At 41.6% G+C, this 19197-nt stretch overlaps 1 protein-coding gene across 10 annotated transcripts in view; it reads left to right on the forward strand.

Moving 5' to 3' along the window:
• Positions 1–19197, forward strand: part of MAP4K4 (mitogen-activated protein kinase kinase kinase kinase 4) — a 167021-nt gene that overhangs the window by 101873 nt on the left and 45951 nt on the right. For all 10 annotated transcript variants that reach the window (XM_032100382.1, XM_032100384.1, XM_032100388.1 and 7 more), the window contains exons 4-11: positions 5597–5722; positions 6490–6600; positions 9398–9488; positions 11042–11172; positions 13433–13487; positions 15842–15920; positions 18019–18194; positions 18872–18944. In XM_032100382.1, the coding sequence (XP_031956273.1) occupies positions 5597–5722; positions 6490–6600; positions 9398–9488; positions 11042–11172; positions 13433–13487; positions 15842–15920; positions 18019–18194; positions 18872–18944 (842 nt within the window). The remainder of the gene's footprint in view (positions 1–5596; positions 5723–6489; positions 6601–9397; positions 9489–11041; positions 11173–13432; positions 13488–15841; positions 15921–18018; positions 18195–18871; positions 18945–19197) is intronic.

Raw genomic sequence — 19197 nt, forward strand, 5'->3', positions numbered from 1 at the left:
TTCGTTGTGGTGTTGGAGAGGATTAAGTTTTTCCACATTGCACTCTCTGCACTGCAAGCTGCTCTGCTTTATACAAACTTCCTACCTTGGCAGTCACTGGCAGGGACTTACCCTCTCAGAGTATCGTTTCTCTTGTGGTTTGGTTCCTCCTGAAATTACAACCTCCTTCCCGGCTTGGAGGCAGTGCCACAGCTCCCAGTTCAAGTACTGTGCTGTGTGCAATACTGCCCCAAATTCCTCGCCAAAACATCTCCCTTGTGTGTGAGAACTTTATTAACGACTGTATATATTATGGATTCCAACAGCAGAAAAGGTCACCTATTGTGCTAGGCTCTATTCAGACTTTCTCTGTCCTGGACAGATTCTGCTCCAAATGGATGCTGGCCAGGTCTGGGGTGCAAAGAGGAGGGAGGTCATGACACTCAAGCAGAATGGTGGTTTGCAAAAGTTGGTGTTGTGAATTTGATTTATCCAGGAAGATTTTTGTTTGTGGTTTTTGGTGTCTTCTAGGACTTTTTTTTTTTTTTTAATGTGAGTGGAAGGCAGAAATGAAAAGTGAGAGGAAGCAGAAAGGAAAATCAACTGGGTTTCTTTTGGGCTTTTTCCGTTTTTCTTCAACTAGCGTGTCAGGGGCAGATGGTGAAAGAAAGGGCAAGTCATCATCATTTTGGTGCCTCTGAAGGCAAACTGGTTTCCTCTTCACCAGTCTGGGGGTCCATGGTTTAGCAGTCCCTTTTCACTCCCAACACTGAGCTGAGGCTGCTGACTGCCCCTCTACACAGATCCCAACTCTGTCATGATCTAAAGATTCCCAAATTCCAGAAGCTACCACTGGAGCTTGTGATGCTCAGGAACTCAGCTTACTCTGAAACCCGAGGCAGAGTATTGCCAGCTGCCATTCTCCAGGCAGGGCAGCTCCGTGGGTATAGGCAGGCAAAGCTTTGTGAGCAGCATTGGGAAAGCAAAGGAAAGGAGATTTGAAGGCTTCCCTCACTCCATCCCGTTTAGATGGTGTGTTTGACTTTCCACTGTTCGGTAATGATATTAATTCTTAAAACCCTTGGCTGTAGCTTAAAATGACTGGATGCCATTTGTGCGGGGAGAGCCGAGATTTGTCACTGTCTCATTTCTTAAATAAAAAAGTAAAGTTGCTGAAGGGACCAATTTGTGTTCTGCTTCATACTGATTTAGGGCAGTGTATAAATCATCTGGTAGGATAAGTAAACTTGCTCTCTCCTTTATCACAGAATGTTGTCTTGCTGGACTGTGTTTTCTCATTTGTATTTCCCCGCATCATATTACTAAGGTAAATAAAACCTTTGGAAATAGTCCTGAGTTTCTCTTCCTTGAGCTGGCAGAATAAATATCTGGCCAAGAGCAGTGTTCAGGCAGATCTTCCAGGTGGGGGAGTTTGGATGGAAAGTCACCACTTACATGCCCTGAGACATGTCTTTGCTCTGCCTTTGGGACGGTTGGCTTTTTTTAATTTTAAAATTGAGCTCCAGAAATAATTTCATTGTGCTATAGAGCTTGGGATGAGTGTTATTTCCCCCTTACTCCTCCAGGTGTGTTTCTCAGAGACAGTTTCTCATAGGGATCTCGTACCAGTTTTAGTGCTGAAACAGGTCAGAACTGTTGTGCTTGGTCTCCTGAGGCATCTAGACAATGATGTTTAGTGAGTGACAGACTTGAAGTGATTTTTCTTTTCCTTTGGTTATGTCCTCCCTGATTCTGACACTTCTAGAGCTTAATTCTCTTCTTTTTCATCCCTGAAAAATGTCCAGCTAAGTCTTTCTGAATTCCTTATCTTCAAAAAATTTGTGTAAATAAGTGGCATTTTCTTCCAATAGTCATGCAGAGGGTGGGGTGCTACCTTTGGAAAACAGCTGGTAATCTTCCTTACATGGATCTGCACTAGTAGCGTTTTTTGACTGTGAGTTACTCCAGTGGCAACCATGGTCAGATACTTAAATCTTCAGCTACTTAAATCATCACAATTTTGTAAATGCTGAAGTAATAAAAATAACAAGTCATTGATTTGCCATCTGCATGCAGAAAAACCCACGCTGATACTTAGTGTGCAGTGATGAATGGAAGAACAAGGGGTGTTGAGTTTTGTGGTGGAGCAGTAAGCAAGCTGATCAGATGTTGCTGGGTGGTTTGCTGAGAGGTAACACACCTGGGTTTATTTTTAGTGTGCTAATTCAAATGGTTAGAAATTATCTGAATGTACATAGGTGGGTTTCTGTGTGGGAGTCATATACAGGTTTTAATCTTACAGGCAAGATTATTTTGGATAAAGAAATCCCTAGGGATGCTCTCACGTCCATTTAGTCTCTGAAAGAAAACACATGAAAAGGGAGAGGGAAGCTGCTCCAAGCTTGATTTAACCATGTGAGTCTTGCAAAAGTATAGCTTACTGCAAAAATTACTGGTAATCAGACATGCTGTCACAAACAGACAGCGAATGTATAAGTATAAAACACTTCTACCAGCTCCATCAGAGGGAAGACAAAGAAGGTTTCAATGGGAGTTTGTATTCACAGATAATGGCTTAAAGTGATAATTGATGCCAGCTGCATAAAATCACTAGGAAGGGCTCACCAGCTGCCTCTCTACTCCAAGAAAAAAGGATGTACTTTTGTATTACTTCATGAGAATGTCAGTCTCTTGCCTCAATCAGTTTTAATTTTCTGCTTTTATGACACCCTGGCCTCTGCAAATGGAGGGACTGTTAGTGGTGGTGGTGCAGGGCATGTGTTGTCTGGAGGAAGTGACAGACCTTCCATCTCTGAGGCTGACTCACATGTCCAAATCCCAGGACAGCTACCGAAACACCTCGCTCTCCACAGGAGAATCCCTGCTGCAGGCTGCAGCATAGCCTCCCTGAGGCACGTGTGTGCATAAGGAGACTTGTGCGGAAATGGCCTTATCCGGCGAGGTTTTTGGGTGGGATTCATCTCGCCTTGATGCAAGACATCTGCAAGATTGGTGTCTGGATCTTGGCTAATGACCTCACCCTCCTTTTGTAGTTAGCGGGGAGAAGTAAACACCGGTAGGGCGCGCATTGTTTGGCCTCTTTCAGATGTCCACATTGGGATGAAATGACCTGTGCCCTGGAAAAAAAATGCTCCTGAATATGGAACAGAACAATTTTGGTCTGACCAACTTTTTTTTTTTTTTATTATTCCCTTTTTTTTTAAGTCTTCCACCAATTGCTGTGCCACACTGGTGCTTCAGCTTTTACTGTGCTGATTAATCCTCATAGTAGTTCTGTCTCCACAAAGTCTTCAGGACTCATTGCCAGGGAGTTATCGATCCACACTAAGTAAGTGGAGTCCTACAAAGCTGGCAAAAATTACTGAATCCATTTATTATTGTAGACTGTATTTTGGACTGGATTGAACTGTAGGTGAGGTGCTATCTGTGTTCTGGACAAGTGCTCAAATGCGACTGAAATATGAATGTAGGACCATTGTTAGCTATAGTTCAGGGAGATATTTGGGGTTGTGGCAGGCCTTTGAGCAGGTGCTGTGACACAGACTCAGTGGAGAGCTGAAAGAGCAGTAATTGCCTACAGTCTGCTGGCTCTGTGTGTGCCTTTTTTGCTGTTTGTTCTTCAGGATTTTTTATGTTGGAGGGGAGTGGGCTGGGATTTTTATTATTTTACTTTCAGAAATAGATCCTGTTTAAGTATTGTCATTTTGGCTGCTGTTATAATAAATAAACACAAACAACCTCTAGGACATCCTGCCCATTGTATTGTAAAAGCTATTGTGTTCATGTGCTGAGGGTAGGAAATAATTTTAATCTAAGAAGTTCAAAATAGCAGATTAATCCAATTATACATATTAACCTATCAGCAATTAAGTCCCAAAGCATGAAGTTTAACAATGCTCCTGTTTAATTTTTTTTTTTGCCTAAATGCATAGTTCAGAGTTTTGGTGTAGTATAAGCATGTATTCCTCCTCTCTTTTTTTTTTTTTTTGCATATAGTCTGAATAAATAAAAAATCATGCAACAGCAAGGACAACAGAAGCAGCTGAGGAAGCACCAAGTTAGCTTTTGGCTCAAAAAGCTTTTCTGACAATGCTTTCTCCCAGGGCTGCTGTTCAGTGGGAACTTTGATTTACAAGATTCTTTTACTATTTTGTTCAGTGTTCCAGAAATACACAGTATTTTACTTCAAAGATGCATCGTGAGAAGATCTAAGAATAGTTTATCCCTGGTGCATTTTGGGAATTCTGTTGTAATAATTTACGAGTAAGCATTGCATCCCACTATTAGAGTGTTTGAAATAATTGTTTGCTTTGTAGCATAGAGCGGCTTCTTTCGTTCAAGCCGTGTGTACCAGTGTGTGTAAACAGTTAACATGTAGCTAGTGTTAACATCATGAATAGGATATTTGATTGCTAGCGTGGTACAAATTGCAAGGAAGTTTAAGGCTTAAAATTTTATCATATAATCAGCTTTGACATCACAGGATAATCAAAATATGTGCTACCATTCCCATCAGCCAGCAACCCTAGGGAGAAGTTGTTTTGAGTTCTTCCTGGAATCAGTTTAAGGTAGATGTTTTTCTGCTTGGATATCTACAGATATAAACTAGGGAGCAAAAAGGGATATCTATCTGCCTTTTAATTTGTTGCCTTAATAGGTGCTTGAAGAAGACTGCCACTGTCTAGGTATGGGAACAGAGAGTTGGGGGTGGGATGGTGTCTGCTCCTTCTTCTGTATCAGCTGGCTGCCTGCTCAGACACCACCTCAGTGTGTGTTGATCCTTCCATGCAACATGTCCTACTGTCACGTCAAAACCAGCTTGTGGGTGTTTTAAGGAGTGGTTTCATGATATTACCCATTTCAGCTCTTTGGAGGGATGACCTCCTTTCACCTGAGCTGCTCTTTGCTTGGCACCTCGCTGGAGCGGGGAGAGCTGGGGGAAATCCTTCTCTGCCTTTGTGTCTCAGCATCCTGTTTACTGCCTGGGCTTCTGGTCTGTTCTTCCTGATGCACTTGCTCTTCCTCCACAGAGGCAGATGAAGGAGGAGGAGGAAACTTGTGCATGAGACAAATGCCTTTTTCTTGCAATAAGGGGAATTCCTGATCTCCACCTCTGTTTTCCTGTGCCAGTCCCATGCTGGCACCAAGATGGGAATCTGCTTTGGCAGCTGGTTGCACGAAGCCCCTGTCTGGCATTTAAATAGAACTGGTTGAAATTTCTGAAATTAAAGGAGAAAAAATGAGGAAGATGGAAATAATACTCCTCTGTCATGAATTCCCAGCCTGCTAGCTATGAATTTGCCTAAGGTATTACAAGCGTAGGGTTTTTGAAGCAGATTATGCCATGTTCCATCACTGGGTCAAATCCATTACATCCTTTATTTGTTTTTTTGCGGTACTGAAAACTTGGGAAGGACCTGTTTCAGACCATCTCAATAGACAGGATTTTGATGGCATGAACATCAGAGGGGTTTATGGAACATGATGCTGTATGAATTGAACTTTAAAAAAAATCTACTCATGTGAAAGTGAAGAATAAGTCAATAATGCACATGATATACTAAACATATGGGGGTTTGTTTTATTTTTTCCAAAGGATGAAGAAGAAGAAATCAAACTGGAGATTAATATGCTAAAGAAATATTCTCATCACAGAAATATTGCAACTTATTATGGTGCTTTCATTAAGAAGAGTCCTCCAGGACATGATGACCAACTGTGGGTAAGCAGATGTTTTTCAGACATGTTCTTAATTCTTTCCCTATTGGATATAGATTGACAATGAGAGAAATACCACTTTATGGAAAGACAAACTAAAGGAGTTTGGTGCTTGCCTGAACAGCTAGATAAGTGAATCACAGAGGCTTATCACACATCCTTAAGGGGGTGGCTGAACCAAGATTTGCTATAAGCAGTAGATTTGTTCTTTAAGTAACTTTTTTCCCCGATGGATAGTAACATGTTTCATAGGAACAAGACATCTGAGCACAGCAGTAAGAATATGTGGCTGTAAAAATAAAGCTGCACTTGAGAATTGTACCCATTACATTTTTCATCCCACCTCATCTACACCCTCTAGAGGACTGAAGTTCGGGGTTGAAATGGCAGGGTGCATATTCTTCCATAAATAAATGGAAGTTAAAGGATAAGATGTATTGCAGTGATGTGATCAATTTGGTTCCTTCAGCACTGGATGTGTTCTTACTGCTAGTGCATTTTGCATAGCTGAGCAAATCCAGATTCCCAGCATTAAATTACAGTGATTAAATCAGTCCTTGAAAATGTGGTAACTAATGTGAGACATATTCCATATATGTCTGACACACGTTGAAGACGTTTGGTTGAATCCATTTTCCAGGCAGAGATGTAAAATACATTCTCTGCTTTACAAGAGCTTCCCATATCAATGCTGAAACCTGATTATTTTTCTTTGCTAAACAGCTGAGATCTCTGTTTAATGTTGGTTGTACACTGATATTTGTTTTGCAGCTTGTTATGGAGTTTTGTGGAGCTGGCTCTATCACAGACCTTGTGAAGAACACCAAAGGGAATACTCTGAAAGAAGACTGGATAGCATATATCTCCAGAGAGATTCTCCGGGTAAGGAAAAGAGTCTGCCCCACACAGAAACAGTCTTACAGAGATGTAGCCTAGCTTGAGGTTCTGCAAGAAGCTGTTTCTGATCAATCCCATTAGCCATGTCATCACTTGGAGAGTGCGTAGGAGCAGATAGATGTCTGCTCCATGTCATTTAACTTGGTGAGAGTTGTACTGTATTGTAGCAGAAGCCTTGCAGAAAATCACAATTTCTAGTCATGAGGAGCCAGTGACCTTACCTACTGTAGAAGCTGTGAAACAGTGTCCATAAGACCTGAGGCTGAAACAGTGTTGTAGCACAGCAGCATACAGAATGGGCTTTTCTAACTATGCTTGCAGCTGCCTTTCTCTTCTCCTAATCAAGTCCATGGAGGAGGAGCTGTTGGCTCAGGCCAGCAGTCAGGACTTCTGTGCTGTGATGTGCTCTCGTCTTGTGTTGTCCCTGCAGTCTGTCTAGAGCAAGCAGCTCTGTCACCTGTGGCTGTGCCCTGTGCAGTGCTCGCAGGTGGCACTGCGGAAGTTTTTTAGGAAGAGTGTTGCAGCTTACCAGTTGTTCTAAAATTGAAACTTTAACTAATTACTCTTAATATTTAATTTCCAGTTGGTACAGTTTAAGTGCTTTTTGAATTGGCATTTGTTTTGCTTCACTAAGTAAATTTGGTATGGTTTTCCTTGTGCTTCTTTGTAAAACAAATTGCCTCCTACCCATACCACTACACAGTATGTTTGTTCAATTGTTTAATCATAAATGAAGTTCTGAAGAGCTTTATGTTAAAGGAAACGAGCACTGGCTCTTGCATATAAATCAGTGCTGCTGTTGTCTGTGTTACACATTTGCTCTGCCTTGGCAGAGCAAATTTTTAAGATGAGGACGGAGGGAGACACATGGTTCTGGTCTCTTGCTCTAATTTCAAATGCTGGAGAGGAGTCCAGCCGCTGGAGTTTGACTGGCACATTTCAAGTTGTGCCAGAAGTTGTATTTCAAAACAAATGGATAGCATGCTTTAATATGAGGAAAACTAAATTCTGCAGGACTATCTTATCCTTGATTTGAGAGCCATGTGGGCTTGGAGGTATTCCATGCTTTGTTGCATTCATCCTAGATCCTCCTTAGATAAAGCAGTCAAACACTTGCTGAGAAGAGGGAAAAATTATTTACCTCAGAAAAGAGATAAGGAAAACTGTTTTCTCATTCCAGTGAGAGATTCGCAAAAGGAACATTAATTACTGGCCATCAGGAACTGGAATATCTGGAAAAAAGGAATGCTAAACTCACATTGCTATGAGACTTTTCAAAACCTAATTCAACACAGAGTTTGTCAGAGGTGGAGGAGAGAGGTTGTGTAACGCAAAGTTAAAAGGAGCCAAAGTGCCAAAGATTGGTGTAGGTGGAGACACCGGTGAAGGTGGACCCAGTGGATCCTTGTGTGGTTGGAAAGGTCTGGGGACTGCAGGAAAGTGGAGACGCGCCCCTCTGTCTCCTTCCAGCCCTTCACAACCCCAGATGTGTTTTTTCAGTAAGGTTAGATGGTACTCTGGAGAGAACAGATGATTATCTCTCTGGCTGGGTTGGTGTAGCAGAAGGCTTTAAAAAATATCCTGTGTGAAGCTGTGGAAAAGCCTTCATTCCTGTGACAAATAAGACCACACTTAGCATTAGCAGTCAGTGAAGGGTCTCAGGGACATCAGGGGTTCACTTGATTGGCTTGTGATGTGTGAAAGAGAAGCTGTGGCTGGTGTTTTTTTGTCACACTCATTAACTGTTTTAAAAAAGGAAAACAGCCCAATGGTTATGTAGGCAAACTGGTAAATGATCAGTTAATGAAGAACATGTGTTAGGAAATACTTCTCTACAGCAACCACTACTCTCTTAACCTCTTGCAGCTGTAAAGGTTCTATTTCTTTATTTTTCACATAACATTAAAAGACTATGAGGGCAACACGAATAGGCAAGATGATCCCACTGGAGACTACAATTTTCCAAGCAGAAAACTGAGGAGAACCCAAAATACAAGCAGTTGCTAAGAGGGTTGCCTGTTGTTCTCCCAATTACATTAGAGAGTAAAATGCAACATATGTCTTTCTCAGCCCTCCCTGCACATGGCTAATGCTTTGGGGCATGTATCCAGGTGCTGTCTCAACAAAAAGCACCGTATGCCAGGAGGTTTTGTTTCCTTTGTAAAGTATAATGCTTATGCTTTTGTTTTTTTAAACTTTTTTTTCTTTTGCATTTTTTTTTCCTGAGGTACAGTTATCTGGCTTCATATTTATGAAGGCTAGAGAAGAGAACTGCAGCTTTGCAGTAGAGCATTTCTTTGTCATCTGTCCCCCCTGGCCTTCAAACATGACTGCCAGTCCGATCCCCTGCCCCCTTCTCGGTGGTGCATGTTGATGCTGCCTCCTTTCTCCTTCCACCTCCCTTCCCAATTAAAATCTGTGTGACCCTGTGCACATCAGGAGGCAGTGGCACACACCGACACTGATGTCATTTAGAATGTAATTGCTCAGACACTTTGTGGGAGCTGAACTTTGTTCACGGGACAGCTGGGAGGGGTTTGCACAGTGCAGATGTCGGGCTGTATTCAGGTACTGTGTGTGCATGACCTGAGGCCTGTGTCTCTGCTCCATCACCAAAAGCTGTGTGGGTGGTGTGCTGCTACAAGTCCCATTGCACCCAGCTGCAAGAGGTCGAGACAGTGCTATGACCTTTGGGGCTGCTGGGTATGGATAGTCTGTTGTTAAGCCAAGAGCCTTACTCTGAACATCCTCTCCTTCTTCACTTCTCTTTTCCTTAATGCAGGGGTTGGCACATCTTCATGCCCATCATGTGATTCACAGGGATATCAAAGGGCAAAATGTGTTGTTGACAGAGAATGCAGAAGTGAAACTTGGTAAGTAGGCACACATGTCCGCTTCCTCATTTGTTCAGCCTTTGGTTTTATGATGTTCCCAAATTAATTTCATCCTTTAAGAGCTCTATAACATGTTTTATAGCATGAGTACTCTGTCACTAGTTCCATGTGGATTGACAGCCTGAATGTATTTTCTCCTGCTTGGAGAGGATGTAGCACAGGTTGTTGTTGAATTTTGTTAGAAGATACTGGTTTCCATGCCAGAATCAGTGCAGGGATCATTTTTTCCCCCACTGAGCTGTATGTAACTTGAGTCTGTTCTGATTCACTTTATTCTGGACTCGGGAAGTGACAGGAGTCTCTCTTGTATTTGGCTTTAATTAAAATAGCACCTGCTGTTCAGGTTCTGGACACAAAAATATGATCTGGACAGCACTCTCAAGGGAGCTGTGGCATTGAATTCAAAACACAGTTCCAGCACTGGCGTGCCTGCTGAAAATCGTGCTCATCCCTGGCCTCTTCTCTCCTGCCAAGTGGGCATACTCTTTTTTTTATTTCCTCTCTAATTTGTCTCTTTCAGTTAGTACACATGTTAACCTTCTGTGTTTGTATCACGCTACACTCGCCACCTTTTTTTCATTAAATATAGAGCCATGCTGAAGCCCTCCCACCCAGCCCACATCCCTTCTGGTTTGCATTACACCTTCCTGCAGCACGAGGCATGGGAAGTTGTCCCGGCTGCTGGAGGAGGAAGCTCTCAGGAGAGCTTTCCTTCGTTTGGTCCAAAATGGAGCACAGTAGCTTCCAAACCATTGCTTCCACTGAGGTTGTCTACACAGTTTGTCAGTGTCACTCAGATGGTGGGTGCAGTGAAGCTGACACAGCCCTCTTAGAGCAGATGCAGTTACTGGTATAGAAAGACACATAGCACTGTGGTCATGAGCAGGGCAAAATGAAGGGCAGAAAACACCTTTGTAATGTAATTGCTTTGTAATGAGTGGGCATCTCTTTTGCAGCCTGTGTGCATGTGTGCTCAAAGTTAGCACTTCTTGAATAATCCTCATCTTTTGCTCCCAGTGATGTTTCTGCTCTGCGCTTTTAAACCAGAGAGCAGCTCCCTGAACAAAAGATTATTTTTGCTGTCCAATTTTAGAGCAGCGAAAGTGGTGAGCTGAAGGGGACGTGTTTATGCATGCAATTTTCCCACAGCATGAGAGGTACCTTCAGGAAGTGGCTGTTTCTGTATAGGCAAAGGTGCTTGGCTTCACCACGTGGGAAGGGAATAAATAGCCCTTTCTCAGCCTCCCAGGCAGTACTTTTGCAGCTGTGCTCTCCCTTCTGTCCAGGCAGACCAGTGAGGGCTACACAGGAGAGGTGATTGTATGCTGCTGTGTCCCTTGACACTTGTGCCCAAGCACATTGTGTGTGAACCATGAGGGCTCAGTTGCCTCAGGATTAATCATCTTATTTCTCTTCAGCATGGTCCTCCCACATGGAACATCTACAGGGCTCTATTTTCAAATCACTTTGCAAAAGTAATCATTGCATAATTTTTCCCCTCTTATTTCATTTTACTCTTTTCCCACCCACAGTGGATTTTGGTGTGAGTGCTCAGCTGGACAGGACGGTTGGCAGGAGAAACACTTTTATTGGGACTCCATACTGGATGGCTCCAGAAGTTATTGCCTGTGATGAGAATCCAGATGCTACATATGATTACAGAGTAAGAGTCCTATTCAAAGAAAAAAACCCGAAACATACACTTGCAGTATAAATGTCCATGAATTACGACAGTTTTTGAGACTTCTTATGCTTTGTAGGAGTAATAACTATTTTGTGTAGTTCCATTCTTATTACCAAAGTACAGGGTATGGATACTGTCAAATTGTGACCTTTAACAGTTTCTGCTGCTTGTATTATCATAGCTTTGAGACGTAAATACAGGACTTCAGGGTGCTGTAGGTGCTTAGAGAAGGCAAAAAACAGTTTACCTGGAAATGCTTGTGTTCTCAATTGGTACGATGGTTGTACTTTAAACTGTGTTAGATTATGTCCCAGTTATTGTGGTAACCCAGAACAATACATTTTAGATGTTGCCTTTAAATAGAACCACTATCTGGAGAGCCAGTGAAGTACAGAAAGAGCTCTTAAAACTATTCCTGATTTCAGGATACATAGACATGATTTTTTTGATAAAAATTTATCCATCGCAACATTTCTTAACAGAGATCCTTTATACATAGCTTGCTGCAAACCAAGGATTTAATTACTGCAAAACCATAATTGGCTTGATGGTATTTGCACTATCTTTAAGAATATTAGGTATATATATTTAAAGTTAAATATATCTAGTGAAAGCGTACTGTAATCTTGAAAGTTCTTCTCAGCTGACTTTAATGAGAGCACAAGGAAAGAAAAAATGTGAAAATACGCTTTTTAAGAAATCTTCACTTAGACTAATGCATTGCTCCAACTTTAACCAAGGGCAACAAGGATAGCAGACAGCCAGGGATTAAGGCCTTACAATGGTTTATAGAGCTGAATACCAGTTATATCACTTCGCTGAGAGTGATGGTGGTGTTTGCTATCAGTATGTTTGTGTGTGTCTAAATCTTTGTAAAACACCCAGATTATTTGAATTGGTGTTTTGTACATTTTGACTAAGATTGATCAGATCGATCCTATTTCTCTTGATTTAATTGCTTTTTACATTCAGCATCTCATTGTACAAAAGGTAATGTTTTATATCTTTCCAGATTGTGTTATTAGTAAGGAAGGTTTGCTATTAAATAATACAATAAAGCAGAAAAACTCCCTGCAATATTTGTTAATGCAGTAGTGATGTGAAAAATAACTCCTCTGGCCTCTGAAAACACCTGTTTATTGTTCCTGGTGGAGCCTGTGGGGTGGTGTCTCACAAAAAATTAATGCTGGAAAGATTCTGTAAGACCATGAGGCTGTACAATTTAGCTTAAATGGCTGCATTTGACTAAGAGTGCCTTGCTGGATCTGAAAACATGATCTTTAGAAATGCTTCTCTGGTTGTAGTGCATGAAGAGCTTATTTGCTCATTGGTTTTCAGTAATTTAAAAAAAATCACAGTTATCACCAGAAATGAAGACTGCTTTGCTGAAGAACAGCTCTCTTTCACAGCAGTCTCCTCCAGTGTTTTGTCCATTAAGCTGTGTCAGTCTCTGGAGTTGGTTCCTTGCCAGGACTCCTCCATCTCTTCCCTGTGTTTGATCTTCCTGGCTCTTGTTTGGTCTCTCCCGAGTCAGACGTGCTGGCCAGAGGTGGTACCTTGAGAGGCTGCCACTGAAGGACTCTTGTTCTGCAGTGTTTCAAGCAAAGCTGAGATGTTAGGGGAGGAATGTTGGCTTTGCTTTTCCTTTTGTTTCCACTCATCAGTGGAAAAGACAGAGGTGTAAATTTCGGGAATCTCTGCCTTTTTGGTGGTGCTGCTGACTAATTCACCTCTCCTTTCCGTGGTCCTGTGTTTTCCTTTTGTTCTTGCTTGTTTGTTTACATACATAAAGAACCCTTTCTTGTAGTTTTTGACAAGTCTGGCCACTTTAAATTTGAGCTGAGCTTTTGCTTTTCTATCTGCATCTCTACACACCCTGGGAATGGCCTTGTTCAGTTCTTTGTTGACAAGGGAATAATGAAAATTCTGTTGTTTCACAGGCTTAGATTTCTGGCAAATGTATTTCCCATTGTCATAATGTGAATATATTTTTATGTGTAATTAGGAGGGATTGTTTGCTCACTCAGTAAGAATATGTTCGTGTGTTCCTGCATATACCTATGTATTATATGAAAAGTAGGATTTTATCATACTGTTACAAGAAAAAAGAGGCTTATATTATTTAAATAGCCGTGGTATTTGGTTTTGGCCTCACCTACAGGGCCTCTCTAAGTAGTACTCTCTTACTGTGTGAATGGGTAAATCTACCTGCTAACATATGGTGTCTCTTTTTGTGCAGAGTGACCTTTGGTCATGCGGCATTACGGCCATAGAGATGGCAGAAGGAGCTCCCCGTAAGTGATACCTGTGCTTCTCCAGTGGGCTCGTTAAGGCTGAAATATATACTTGGGTGATGCTGGTTGCAATCTAAGCATAGTTTTGAGGTTTCTGAAAGTATCCCCATGTTATTTCTGTTCTCTTTGGTTTTGCCTGCTCTGTAAATATAAAATCCCATAAATATCTATGCTTTTGATAAAGATAGGATTGTGTTTAAACACTACAGTGCAGACTGCAGTAATTTAATTTCTATAGCAGGAATATTTGTAAGCTAATCGAGTGTCTGACTTCCTTCCTATGGGTAGTATATTGTGTTTTGGACTTGTGTCCCACTTTGTCTATGGACTGGCCTGGAATACTGAAACCTCGGCTGGGGAGAGGGTCAGTGGGACTTTGAGGAAACAAACCTTAATGAAAAAAGCATTTGTGGCAACTGTTTCCATGCTGGCTTTCTGTCTGGATAATGCTAACATTGCTTCTCCTTTTGTTTCCGCTCATCAGTGGGTGGTGTTAATCTTCCTTAGCAGTGACATGGCTTAAGCTGTAAATCCTTCTTCAGGACAAAGCGCTGAATTTAGGTATTCTCAAGCAGGGAACATTATCAGTTAGTTTGGATTTGAGAGGAAAACCTGGAAACCAAAAATGCCAAACTTTTTAATAGGTTCTTTTCCTTTCACATAGTTCTTTCAGAATATAAAGGCAAACAGCAGATGTGTGAGGAGGACAGAAACCTTTGAAAAGAAAAAAAGTTAGGCATGGTGTTTTGACTTTTAATGATAATTTTTATGAAAGTCCTTACTGATCTTACAAATACACTTACCCTCAGCTGGAGCTCTGTATTTAAAAATAAGAGCCTTAGGTACCTAAGACCAAATTAAATTTTTTTGCGCATAAAAATCTACCACCACACCACAGCCCAGCTTGAAATGTCTTTGAAATTATCATGTTGAAATAAAGTATTGATATTTCCCAACTAAAAATTGGTCATTTCATTGTAGCTGCTGCCTGATTTTGTTGTTGTTATTGACTTTAATGTAAGATTTAAAAAACAAATCGCAATGGTCATGTGTTGATTCATGTTTTAGGAGGTCTGATGGTTTGGGGTTATTTTCTTTTTTCCTTCTTAATTGCACGTTTGCATGAATGTCCATGTGATAGCTGCTCCCAGGACACCTCAGCCAGCACTCTATTAAATGAACTACCTCCTTTTTGCCATATCTTTCTGTTCAGTGCATTGGGTTGCCTGTATGGCTTTCTATTAAAAGCTGTGTCTATGGGCTTTCTAAGCCTAGAATTGGACAATAATATTTTGTTCATTTCTAAACCAAAGCAAAGTTTGACCCCTCTTTGTGTAAAAGCACAAGAGTGGCATTTAAGAAGTAAGCAAAGATCCTCTGTAAGTGCTGAACAGCTCTTGTCCTCTAGTATGTGGGCTCTACCTCCTCCTCCAGTGGCAGCTGAAGAGTCCATCTCTACATTTGGTGGTCTGCAGGGATCCACAGGCATCCAAGGGCTTCTTTGCCGAGATTGTGGCCCCTTATTTTTGAAGCCAGAATTCTCTTCACATCAGTCTGTTTCTCCTGAATTTCTGTTGTGTGGTACATGTCACCTCATCCTGCAGTGATCACTCAGGCTGACACTGAGGGTGTAAGAGGTCAAACACAGGAAGATGGTTAAAACATTGCTCCTAGAGACTTTTCTTGGGCTGCCCCTGTCCCTGCTCCCTTGTTTCCCTGTGTTGGCTCTGCCGTGTTGCTTTGCTATGGAACAGGAGGAAAAGCTGTCAGACATTGATCCTGGACTCCCGCTAAATGTCCACTGAGACAAACAGGACTTCTTTGGACAAAAGTTATGGGTTTGCATTTCAATTCTGCAGGCAATCCCTTTTTGTTATACAGACCCTCCCACGCTTCAAAACTGTCATGCCTTGAAGTAAAGAAAATATCCAGGTCTAGAGAGCAAAAATGAAGCATCCTCCATAGTGGGAGAGAAGGGCAGGTAGAGGGAAGATTGTAACTCTCATTCTTCCCTTCCACCATCATCATCATCTCCCAATATTTTATTGACCAGAAAGTAAGTTAGATGACTTGGGGCTGGAGGAGGGCCATACTCAGATGTTCCCATCTTGGTTGATTCTGGAGGTTAATCCATGCTTTGATCTCTTTCTCTTTTTGGGCTGCCACTGGCACACTTAGCTATGCAATTGTTGTCATTTTGGGCTAATTCTGTTAAGCTGTGTTGCTGTCTGCACCTGCTGCATGTATTTTTGGGGTAGTGGGAATGGTTGTGGAAGCTGAAGTCATGGCATTGACAGAGAGCAACTAAATCAGTGTCTGTATGTCTCTGTTTGGTTTTGTTTTCTTCCCTTTAGCGCTTTGTGACATGCACCCCATGAGGGCTCTCTTTCTGATACCCAGGAACCCTCCCCCACGGTTAAAATCCAAGAAATGGTATGTATGTCTTGCTTCTAGCCTTTTGTGACATGAAGTCTTCTTGTATCACATACAGTTTTGTTAACCCTTCCATAGAACTGTAAAGCAATTTAAGTTAGAAAAATCTCCGTTGTCTTTTGTGCCTCTGAATCAAGGCATGACATAAAATGCATGTATTATTTAGTTTTTTGTCCCAGAGAAATTCCATCTCAAATTGTGTGAAGATAAATACCCAGGGTTTTTTTTTGATAGAGTAGCATCTGTATTAGGGTGACAAATGGATCCATATTTTAAAAAATAGACTGCTGCAGCACTCTTAATATGCAGTATGTTTTCTCAGATGTATCATAACACAGAAACAGAACAGTACTGTAGTGTTCTAGTTGCTAAATAGAAAGGAGCTATTAAAACTAATGAAGGCTTTTACTATAATTATTGTAAATGGTTGGAATTGAGTGCTTGCTTCTTGCCAACTGAGAAGAATCCATTAGTATCAGAGGATTTCCTCCCAGTTATTGGTTACAACTGGCACATATGAAACAAAAATACTCCCTAGAAAGAGGTTTCTTATAGATTGAATGTGATCATGGGATGCTGTGATCCTGTCAAAATAATCAAGTGATTTGACTGTGTATTCAATGTCAACATAACATAAACTTGGCTTGCTTGCTGGGCTTGGTCTCTACCTGGATTGACTTATTTAGGCACTTGTACTGTCAAGGCATCAGTCTCTCTTACTTGCCTTCTGCATATATTAAGGGAATAAAGATGCACATATGCCATTTGCATTAGCCTTTCATTAACCTTTTTATGCGAAATAATAACATTCAAGGTGTGAGGAATGAAAAATCTGAACAACCATGTTATTTATGTTGGATTCAGCCTTTTTTATTACAGTAGGGAAGTAAACTGATGGATAGAAATAATTGTTTTTATGCTTAACCATGTGGTGAGGATATTTGCTCTCCAAGCACTGGAGCAGGTTGAAAGCAGCTACCAAATAAAAAGCAACTCTGGTCAAAGGCAGTGCTGCTGTGACTCAACTGTTTTGATAGTGTGCTCAGTGGCAGGTTATGAGAAGATAGGCCAAATGATGACAGAGTTGTAGAATCATCACAGAATGGCTTGGATTGGAAGGGACCTTAAAGATCATCTAGTTCCAAACCCTGCCATGGACAGGGATGCCACCCACTAATTCAGGTAGCTCAGAAAGCCATCCAGCCTGGCCAGGGATGGGGCATCCACAACTTCTCTGGGCAACCTGTTCCAGTGCCTCACTGCAGTTTTGAGTACTTCCACTATTGGCATTTTGCAAGGTCACTTGTTTGGTCACTTCTTTCTGGATAGGTCCTCTTTCAAGAGCTCAAATGAAGTGCAAATTTTGGAAGGTGGTGCTGCAGCTTAGCTAACTCCCATACCCTGTCACTTTATTCTATGTGCAGGAGGGGTTTAGTTTAGTTCATGTCATTAAATTGTGTCAGGGAGAATTTGACCCAAAGTACCTGTGTTGAACAGACAGCACTGACCAACACCTGCCTATTGTTCTATAAGAATTTTTGTGTGTGACTCTTAAGGTAAAAAAAAAAATAATCTTAAATTCTGGCAGATCTAACTCTGTGAGCCCAGGTGCGTGCAAAAGCAGTGTGGTGCTGCTTGTGTCAGGAGAATGGCAGACACAGTTCTCCTGGCTTTGGGTATGGCTGTCTGTAGCGCGGGTAGGTGGAGGCACACCAGAGCTGCCCTGCCTCTGCTCCAAGCAGGCTGGATTCTATCCAGCTCTGATCCAGAAGCAGCAGAGCTGGGTTTACGTGATTCACCTCACTAATAGATCCTGACTTTCAGGGCAATTATGCCTCTGAAAGAGGGCACATTACTGTGAGTCTGTGCCTGAGTGCTGCAAGTATGTTCATGTCACCCTGTGTCCCTCCAGCCCGGTGCTCAGCTGGAACATATTCAGATCTGATCAGGAGGTACACCTGCAGATAGCACTTGAACTGTCCTCTGGGACGTAATGCTCTTGAGGAAAGGAATTTGAGGAAGAACAGAAAAAATGTTTCAGCTGAGTTTTACCTGTCACCTTCTGCTTTGTTTTGTTTTTTCCTTCCTGCTTTCTCAGGTCGAAAAAGTTTTTCAGCTTTATAGAAGGTTGTCTAGTGAAGAATTACATGCAGCGACCTTCTACAGAGCAACTGTTGAAACATCCCTTTATACGTGACCAGCCAAATGAAAGGCAAGTCCGAATCCAGCTTAAGGACCATATAGACAGGACCAGGAAGAAGAGAGGAGAGAAAGGTATGCAGCTTCTAAAAATCAAGTCTTTGCAACTTGTCAAAAATGCGTATTTTCGTCCTGCTTTGCATTCTTAATACCCACCCCAAGAGAAGCTCCTATAGCCCAAATCCTTAAAAAGTTCTTTTTTAATTCCTAATTTGACTGTCAGAAAGTTTTTTGTTCTGTCCTTTACAGAGAAGGTATCAGTTTCAAGTGCTGTATTTTCTGATACATTAAGTTTACTTACTTCTTGGCCTCTGCCTCTTCCATACAAGCATTAAACAGTATTTAGGAGGATATTGGCATATATGCCTTTCCCTTCTTAAGTCTGTGATTGGTTCATTTCCTGGGCTGATGCCATAAATCAGACTCACAGGAAATAACCCATCACAAGAGCTGTGAAGCAAATGTTTTGGGCAGCCTTTTCTCCTTATTCAGGTGGTGCTGAAGTTCTCCCGGTGTCTTGTCTTACATATAAAACCTGGTGTTGTTCAGGGAATTTGCTGGAAGTCTTCTGCAAAGCACTGTGCCGCTTTACAAGTCAGGGAAGATGAGCTGATTTATACAGAATGAGTTCTAGGGTCTGTGATAGATCTTCTCACCGAAGGGAGCAGGAGCTGGTTTACTGAGGTGCTACTGCAACTCCCCACTACCCTAAAATTAAAGTACTATCCAAGCCTTTGTTTCTTTCCTGTTAGATGAGACGGAGTATGAATATAGTGGAAGTGAGGAAGAAGAGGAGGAAGTGCCTGAACAAGAAGGAGAGCCAAGGTAATAATTGCTTTTGGGATGGCTTTGGGCAATCCATGCCAAGTAAGTCTAAAGGTCTGTGATTATAAATCAGCATGCTAAATTTCTGTCTCTTATTAAGTGAATGCTCAAGCCACACAAACTACCCAAAGGGTTTGAATACCTATGCTATGACTGCTAAAGGTTTGAAAACTCTCCTTCCTATGACTTAGAGCCAACAAAATCTGGATGGAGGGAGATTTATGGCAAATATGATTGATCAGGGTCTCCACAA

Source organism: Corvus moneduloides, chromosome 2 (genome assembly GCF_009650955.1).
Source record: "Corvus moneduloides isolate bCorMon1 chromosome 2, bCorMon1.pri, whole genome shotgun sequence".
In the NCBI taxonomy this organism is placed as follows: Eukaryota; Metazoa; Chordata; class Aves; order Passeriformes; family Corvidae; genus Corvus; species Corvus moneduloides.